A 9,781-nucleotide genomic window follows, 5' to 3' on the forward strand; every position below is an offset into this window, starting at 1 on the left:
TTAATATTTTAAAATAAGTTTGGTACAATCGTTTTGTTAGGAAGAAAGGAAGGAAGGAAAGAAGGAAGGAAGGTAGGAAGGTAGGAAGGAAGGAAGGAAGGAAGGAAGGTAAGGAAGGAAGGAAGGAAGGAAGGAAGGAAGGAAGGAAGGAAGGAAGGAAGGAAGGAAGGAAGGAAGGAAGGAAGGAAGGAAGGAAGGAAGGAAGGAAGGAAGGAAGGAAGGAAGGAAGGAAGGAAGGAAGGAAGGAAGGAAGGAAGGTAGGGGGAGGAACCCATAATGATCTCCCTCCCCACTTGGATAAATCCTGGCTACGCCACTGCTATATAAAAGATATTTTCTTGGTTTATAGTAATAATAATTTTTTTCTACATAAAACAAAAAAAGATATTAAATGGATTTGCCTCTAGCTATTTAAATTGTTCTATTAATAATTTTGCATAATGTATGTTACAGAGTTTATCTCAGGCTTGTAAAATAAAATAATTAAATGAACCAAATAATAAAATTATTTTAATGTCTATTCCTAATGATTCTATTATTATATATGTAGTGTTGTATCAGATTTTCTAAAGTAATAAGTCAATTTGACTGCTCTTATGCTACAGCTACTAAATTATGAAATACAAAGCTGCAGTCAAAGATATCGAGTCTCATATTTTAAAATATGATAAAAAGTTGATTTTATTTCCATTTATTTTACTTTTTTTATATCTTGAATATTGATACGAATTTTATTTTCTCATTTGCTAATAACTTCCGATTAAAGCATTAAACAAAATTAAAATATATACTAGTTAGCATTATATATTTGCCTAAACTTTATGCCTTCAAAGTTTAACAAACATTATGCTTAGGGCTGGGTCTTATTATGAGTTTCAGATTCACATTAAATTTTTCAAAATATAATTCAATTCAAAATATAATGACATTCTAATTTTTTACACTATATCTATTAAATAAACCAAAAAAGGAACAAATAATATCTACGAAGATCGTAAAATCATGAAACTCAAAGGCGCTAAATATTGGCTCAAGCCAGATATTTAATTCTTAAATTTAATTTTTTCTTACTTTTCTAATAGATTTTTTCCTCTTTTTATCTATTAATCGGGTTAAAATACTATTTAATTTAGCACAAAACATTTGGTTAAATTATCATAATGAATGCTTTCATTTCCTTTTTAATAGTAAGGTTTACCAAAATTCTGTTGCTAATAATTTTTTTCTTTACACTGGCCACTATACTTAAAGCACTCATTGGCACTAATAAATGGCGAAACATTGGCATTGTTTTTTGAATAGGTATTTCTAAACACAACAGTAGACAGAATTCTCTAACAATATATTTCGATCATTATTAAAACTGACATTACTTATAAATGAACGAGTGTTCTTAAACAAATGTATAATTCATTATAGAGTAAATTATTCAATTATTTATTTTAAAATATGTGATTTTAGACGTTAAATAGAAAAGGAAAAGCAGGCGTGGATTAGAGCTGTTGGGCTCATAGATGATATGTCTAATTAGAATGAATATTGTTTAATAGTTACTTTAATGTAGATGGATAATAAATTATAATGAAAATTTTGTGTTCATTCATATTGCTTGTGTGTACAATAGATAGAAATTATACGCAACTTAGTTAAATTGAGTGTTAAATAATATGTTGGTTGTTTTAATATATAGTATAAAATTTAGTTCAATATTTCTCATTTCCAATGGTTTAGGGTAGAGGACACGTAGGGATACACCGTGATGTGATCTTGAAATATCTTCCTTATGATAATCACTTTAAAATGAGCTGCTTTACAATGAATACCTCTTTATAGTAAGCATACACTTCCTCCAAATGAGGCATTGAACTTAATTTTTATTAAAATTATTTCTTTGTTTGGCAAAATTCCATTATCAATTTTTTTAAAAAAAATGGTAAATAGTAGACCCTAAAAAAAGCTTATAAATGGCCATAAAATAATTGGCGTAGCATCATGATAAGACCAATCGATTAAGATGACTGGCATATTAAAGACACCCTAAACTCCACTTTTCAGAGTCTGCGCAATCGTGTTCAATGAAGTGAACACCCAATTTTAGGTGATGTTATAATACGGTCGAGCAATTGAAAAGGAGATTATACTTTATATCAATTGAGTTTTTTTTTTCTAAAAATGGCTAAAAATAATAATGTTAATTTGGAAGTATATTTTGGTGATATTGAAGATATTTTCACCATTTTTAGAGATTACAAGTGTTGGCTTCCATATTAAATATTAATATTATTCTCAATGCTTTAAATTTTTTTTAGGATAAATAAACAATATTCCCAATTAACGGTTTTTTTAGAAATTTGGAACCTATCCCTATTTTATTATATATATATATAGTAAGTTCTGAAATATCAGGCATCCTCATGGATGGATTCGGAATTCATCATTTTTAAAACATCTACGAGGACGTTTTTCAAATATATGTGATTTTACCGGAAGTTTATCAGCGTGTCTAGAGTATACCCCTATCCTATTGATTTAAAAACAATTTTACGCTATGAATTTTTCTGTATTTTATTTATAGTTTTTTTGTTTTATTCAAACTGCATTTTAAATAAGGTTTTCATTTTTAATACTAATTAGTTTAAAAAGGCGTGAGATTATATTATATACACTTTTTTTTAAAAATAAGTAGCCATATCATTAAAAAAGGGCTTTACCCTGCATTCATAGTTAGCGCGAATTCGCGGCGAAGTAATACAAAAATTAACGTAAAGTGATTATATTTACATCACATGTTGTATACATCACCGCGAATTCGTGCTAACTGTGAATACAAAGTTATATGATTTTTTTTGAAACCATGATTAAAAAAAAATGTATACAATAAAAACTTATTCATCTAAATTTAGAGTATTTCAATAATTCACGGTAAAATATTTTCTGGGTATAGTGACTCTAAGTTATCTATGCTGGATTACACTTAGCTTAAAAAAATGATTTATCAAATATAAAAATGGCTTTCGTTAAATAAAATTTGAGAGATTATAAATCTATACAGGTGAGGTTTCCGGATTAAGAGTCGTTACTCCAGAGAGACTATCACATATAAATTATATATACTTCTTGTGGTATAACCTAATCAAAAATAAATCGAATATTTAATATTTTTTAAAAAAAGAAAGTTATTTATCGGTTTTTTAAAAAAATTATCTATAATAATTAAACTTAAATTAATAATCAATAATATGTAAAAAAAAGATTTAATATGCGAGATTGATATAAGTTCCTCCTTATTATTTAAAATAAATTAAATGAATTGCATTCAAAAGGTATAATGTTTTACGTATAAGCAATAGGTAAATCATATTCATAATTGATCAAAATATCTTCATTTTTGTTTTATACGCATATATTTACGTATTAGTGATTTGACTGATAACCGATTTGAAACCGACCCAATGAATAAATATTTCATTTTTTATCGATCACATCTTAAAAATGATTGAATGGACTAGTTTTTCTCATCGAGAATTAATCCCCAACACAAAACAAACTACTAAATAATTGGCGCAATAGAAAAGTAGATTAAAATTTCATTTATGGACGATATTTTGACTCACTTTTTAAATTGAATCATTAAAATAATTAATTTATTTTCTTCATTTTTAAAGGCCGTGCCCAAAATCTAGTCTAAAATTCTCATAAATTTTCAAAAATTCTCATAAATTTTCTAAAATTATGTTTAGGACATGTTTTCTTTTTATATTTATTTCTTCTTTTTTTTCGTTAAAGTTACAAAGTTCCTGAATTTAATTTTTTATATGTATATAGGCCACAGCCTAAATATAAGAAAATATTTTAATCATTTTCGCAGTATAAAATAAGATGTACTTATTGATATAATAGCAAGCAAGGTTATATACACACAAAAACAATATACAATAGCAGACGATAGTTATTTATTTTACAATGTAAAAAAATAGGCTCGTAAATTATTCTGACAAACGATATTATTAAATTATTGTTGATTATAAAAAAATAAATGTTGACGGCGGCTAGAACAAATAATATCAAAATGTTGAATTCATTGTAATGAATATTGCTGCCTATTGTTCCTGTAGAGAATGTCTATTTTAGTAAGTAATGACAGAATTTTAGATAGAACGAAGGAAGGATGAAAGAAAATATTTTAATGTTCTATATATAGTTTCTATATAATAAAACTTATTAGATTACTACGAATATAGATTAACAATAAAGAGATAAGACTGATTTAAAATGGCAGATATTGTAAAGATCGTATCTATTGCGAATGATCTTTTTATTTCTTCTTAAATTTTGGGGGGCTTCGAGAAAGTTTTTCATCATCCACTATTCAGTTTTAAAACCATTTTTATTTTTTGAAGTAGCACAATTTATTGGCTTTATTTTATGGCCATTTGGATTCAATGGGAAAAAGGTTTGATTCAAATGAAGCGATGATAATCAACTTATTATCCATTATAATGGAAATATATTGTGAACATCATAAGGGCTCAATATGGATATAGAAAATGTAGGATACCATAGTAAATTATTTGATAAAGTGTTATAATAGATTGAATAAATGTTTAATTTTATTGGTTAATTTACATAATCTAAATTATATACACTACACAACATTGTATATATATTATTATTATTATTATAATTATTTGCTATTATTATTGTTGTGATTAGTTGTAAAAAAAGGTATATTATATACATGTACATAAAATAAAATAAAATACTCAAAATAACAAATAGATCAGTGTTCTGATCTGACATTGATAAAGTTGAAGCATTTAAAAAAAGTAATATTCTCCTGATTATTAACAATATATCAAAAATTTGTATAACTATAATCACAATAAGTATAATACTCAATAGAGAACTGTTCGGGCTGTCCGTAGCCTGACCCGATTCGAGTTTCGGGTTCGGATTAACAAAAATATTTTTCGGGCTCGGGTTGGGTTGTAAGAGCTGTCCGACCCGAAACCCAACCTGACCTGAAAAAAATATTTATATAAATATCCTAAATTATCATTATAATTCATAATGTCAATTATAAAACAAACCATATCATATTTTATTTATTACATTTTATTCTTAAAATATCAATCAGAATATCATGCCATTTTCAATTATTATTTTATAATTTACATAACAACCATATACCAAACTATTTTATGTGATTATATTTTAGTACATTGCATTGTATAGTTAGCGATATTATTATATAGTTTACTTTCATCATTATCAAGTTAAATAAAAATATTAATATCTATTTAATTAAACAGTCTCATATTTTCATATTAAAAAAATTATTTCAATAGATGCCAAATTAAAAAAAATTAGTGAAAAGATTAAGAGCAATGAAAATGAAGTAAGGGAAAATGTCAATGGAAAATCTGCGGTCAGGAAGACGTTTTCATTTATATATAATGAAAACAAAGAAAAACTTAATCATGTAAGTTGCAATTTTGCAAATATATGCTTATAATTCTATATTAACATACATAAAAAATATGAAATTATTTTAGGCATAAATCAACTAAAAAGGCATAAATGCGTATTTAGAGAGTAAAAAGATTCAATTAACAATCGATAGCCTTTTTGGTAATGATCCCAAAAAACTCAAAATTTGTGCCAAATTAAAAAAAAGAGTGTACAGAAGGGCTCACCATGTTTTGTGGACGTGATTTGAGATCATTTGATGCAATTCATGGGGAAGGCTTTGTTGATTTTTGCCAATATTTTGCCAAAATTGGCTAAATGTATGGAAATATTGATGTTAAAAGCGTCATTCTAAATCTCATAACTATTTCTAGAAATTTAATAGATATTGCTGATGGTATACGAAATAAATTTTTTCCGAAATTAAACGCATATATGTCGATGTGTTGATAACAAATATATGAATATGGTTAAATTATTTATAATTTTTAGAATCGATTGTATTTTAACTTTTTTATTATATTTTTTACAAATTAAATAAAATGCAACTTAATATATATCATGATTAGATTATGGTCGTCAAATAATTTTTTATTTAGTGGCGATGAATAAATACACATAATTTATTTTTGGTTATTATAATATTCAAACTCAAATTGTAAAATTTTATTCAAGCTCGGATTGGAGATTAATAAATGTGTGCTCGGGCTTGGGTCGGGCTCAGACAAAAAAGTTTCTTTTCGGGGCTCGGGCTGCGAAAAAATTACTTTGCAGATTTCTAATGCCCAATATCTCCAACTTTATTATGTACAATATATAGAAAAAAGAAATAATTTAATGAAAATAAATATAACAAATTCTGTAGTATGTTAAAATAAACTTGATAACTTTCTATCCTTTGAATATATATTAAAAAAAAATTTGGCAAGATACAAGCTAGCCCACATGCGTCTTCTACAGACCGGGTAGTAGACCAACCTGCCAAATCAATCAATGAATGAATGAATTAAATTCGATTTCCCTTCTATTTTTGTTTATTTTAAATTTCCTTATTAAATCTTTTTGATAGTTTGGATTTGTATTTATACCTTTTTTTTCTCTCTCCACCTACTCTACTTTTGATTTTTCTGGACTAACGTAAATTTGGTTTTATTTTAACGAATCGAGAATTTATTTTTCGTCATTTATGAGAGATTAGCTTAATTTAGTGCATAACGAAGTACACCATACCCATATGAGATTTAGGAATGGAAACAAAAGGGTCTAGTGAGGAGGGAGAGATGTTTAAATATTGTGAAAAAACTATATACCATCTTCATTTTCTTAAGAAGGATTTCAAACTTTTATAATTTACAATAAGAATGTAGGTAAAGAATCAATAGTGATGTTAAGAATTTTAGGATAATGGGTTAGGAGTGATAAGGTGGATACAAATATTAAATATAAATAGAGTAGAATAGAGAGTGATGATCTAGACACGTGATAAGGTTGCAACCCGTTCACATCTTATGGGTTCTGGTATGGTTTGGGTTAAGACAGATGTGAAAATATTGTGACAAGTTCCTATGATATCAAAATTATAATCATGCACCAGGAAGAGTTATAGTTTCCGATTCTGAGAAATATTTAAAATAAAAAATAAAAATTATTTTTCTCGGAAAAATATCAAAGAATATTTACACAATTTTAAATATGAATATTTACTAAAATATTTATTCTCAAGTATTTGATTGTTAAAGAAAAGAAATATAATAGTGGATCATTAACGTAAATAGCATAATGAATCGAATATTAGAAAATAAAACAATAATGATTTGAGTTTTATAAACCTTTTTTTTCAATATAACATAAAAAAAGATAATACTGCATACCTCTGTTATTTCCAATGGTATTCGATCTTACTCGTCAAAATGGATAATTTAAAATTGGCCAAGGCATCCAGTTACGTTTGTTATAACCCAAAAGACCCAGTTATATTGAGGCTTGACCAGACCGGTGATGGTTCACTTGAACCTATAACTGTTCCAGAACGTTTTCATCAGGTTCAACTATCGTTTCCCGAAATGATAGCATTTAAATACAAAACTCGCGGGGAAGAATCCAGAGACGAGAACGCCATTTATGAAGAGCCCTTAAATAAGCCATGGATATCCGTAACATACAAAGAATACTATCAAATGTGTAGACGCACGGCTCGGGCTTTTATATTCCTAGGGTTGGAATCTACACATGCTGTCGGAATAATAGGATTTAATTCACCGGAATGGTTTTACTCTAATTTTGGGGCGATATTCGCAGGAGGCATATCCACCGGTATCTATACGACTAACGATCCCGATTCCTGTCTTCATATTTTAAATGATTGTGTAGTTGATATAATAGTCGTCGAAAATCGGCTGCAGCTGTTAAAAATTTTAAAGATTCAGGATGAATTGCCTTCCTTGAAAGCTATTATCCAATATAAAGGATCTCTGAAGCAAGAAGCAGGGGAATACAGATTCAAAATATATTCTTGGTACGATTTCATTAAGTTATCATCTAAAGTCAACGACGATGAGTTAGATAAAATAATAAACACCTTACGTGCTAACATGTGCTGCACGTTGCTTTACACTTCGGGAACAACCGGTACCCCTAAAGGGGTTATGATAAGTCATGACAATATAACTTGGACAGCTAGACAGGTTGCTAAAATGATAAAATACAGAGTTTGTGAAGAAATATTACTAAGTTATTTACCATTAGGCCATGTAGCAGCTCAGATTGTGGATATATACTTGTTGATGGACACTGCAAATACCTTGTATTTTGCCCATCCTGATGTTTACAAAGGCACCATAGTTAAATACCTTCAGCAAGTAAGGCCAACATTATTTGTCGGGGTACCGAGAGTTTACGAAAAAATTGCAGAGAAAATGCAAGAAATACATCACAGGATGACCGGGGCAAAAAAAGTAATAACTGATTGGGCTAGGATTATTGGATCTGATGGATCAATAGCATTAATGAAGGGCAAGCCTTTACCCTGTTTTTCTTGTTTAGCAAAAGTTTTAGTATTCAATAAAGTAAGAAAGGCTTTAGGTTTGGACCGTTGCACCTATTTTGTTAGCACCGGGGCAGCTTTATCACATCAAACACTCACATATTTAAATTCATTCAATATTCCTGTCATGGAAGTTTATGGGCTTAATGAATGCAGCGGCCCATGTACGATTAACCATCCAGGACCGGGGCATAATTGGGCCGGAAGTGCGGGATTGCCTTTAATCGGTACTCACGTGAGGATAAGTTCTCACTATGACGAATTTCCCGGTGAACTCTGCATGAGCGGTAGAAATGTCTTTATGGGATACATTAACAAAGAAAAAGAAACTAATGAAGCCTTTAACAAAGATGGCTGGTTCAAGACGGGAGATTATGGCAAATTAGAAAGAACCGAAACTGGAGGGCCGTTTGTCTTTATCAAAGGAAGGATTAGAGAATTGATAATTCTCTCTGGAGGGGAATCGGTAGTGCCAGATGATATAGAAAACGCTATAAAAGAGGAATTGAAAGATTTTATCAGCAACGTGATGATTGTAGGCAATAAAAAAAGGTTCTTAGCCGTTCTTTTGGCCATTAAGACGGAAATGGATGAAGCTAATAAGCCGACGGACATTTTTACACCTTTGGCCAAGGCCTGGCTTGACTCAGTTTTAAGCCCGAATAATAATATAACCACATTAAATGTACTACTAAAATCGAAACCTGTTGAACTTGATAACGCAATTCAAAACGCTATAAACAAGGTTAACGAAAAGCACTGTGAAAAATCTGTCTACATACAAAAATGGGTATTTGTGCCTAGGGATTTTAGTTTAGCCGGGGGAGAATTAGGTCCTACTTTAAAGCTTAGAAGACCTGTTGTGTTAAAGCGATACAGTCAAATAATTGACTTTATCTATCAAGATGGTAACACAACAAGGAGTAGTAAGAGTATATCTAAAAGATCGTCATGAGAAATTTAATAGATATTATGAATCTTTTTAAATATCATTTTGGAATGATTTAAAATATATAAATACTACATAAAAATACGGATTTGATTTTATTACCCTTTCTAATAATATATAAAATTTATTATATTTATTTTTATTAGAATTTATAATGTTGGTTTATTATAAAAATAATTTTAATCAAAGTGAATTTTTGTTATCTTTTAAATTTATTGTTAAAGTCAGCCAGTGGTGTAGCGAGGTCTTGCTATTTTTCGACCTAATAAATGCTTTAACTATTAAAGAATATTTTAAACATACTCAAATTATGTTTCAAG

At 28.7% G+C, this 9,781-nt stretch overlaps 1 protein-coding gene across 1 annotated transcript; it reads left to right on the top strand.

The window, feature by feature from the left end:
• Positions 1-7,379: 7,379 nt before the first annotated feature.
• On the top strand, positions 7,380-9,467 carry LOC135930849 (long-chain-fatty-acid--CoA ligase ACSBG2-like). The gene has a single exon (XM_065467643.1). The coding sequence runs from the start codon at positions 7,380-7,382 to the stop codon at positions 9,465-9,467; it is 2,088 nt and encodes a 695-aa protein (XP_065323715.1).
• The last annotated feature ends 314 nt before the right edge of the window (positions 9,468-9,781 follow it).

This window comes from Gordionus sp. m RMFG-2023, chromosome 1 (genome assembly GCF_954871325.1).
Source record: "Gordionus sp. m RMFG-2023 chromosome 1, tfGorSpeb1-WG-v2, whole genome shotgun sequence".
Taxonomy (NCBI): Eukaryota; Metazoa; Nematomorpha; class Gordioida; order Chordodea; family Parachordodidae; genus Gordionus; species Gordionus sp. m RMFG-2023.

Coding starts and splice junctions, on each gene's coding strand:
- LOC135930849 (XM_065467643.1), top strand. CDS start 7,380: ATGGATAATTTAAAATTGGCCAAGGCATCCAGTTACGTTTGTTATAAC.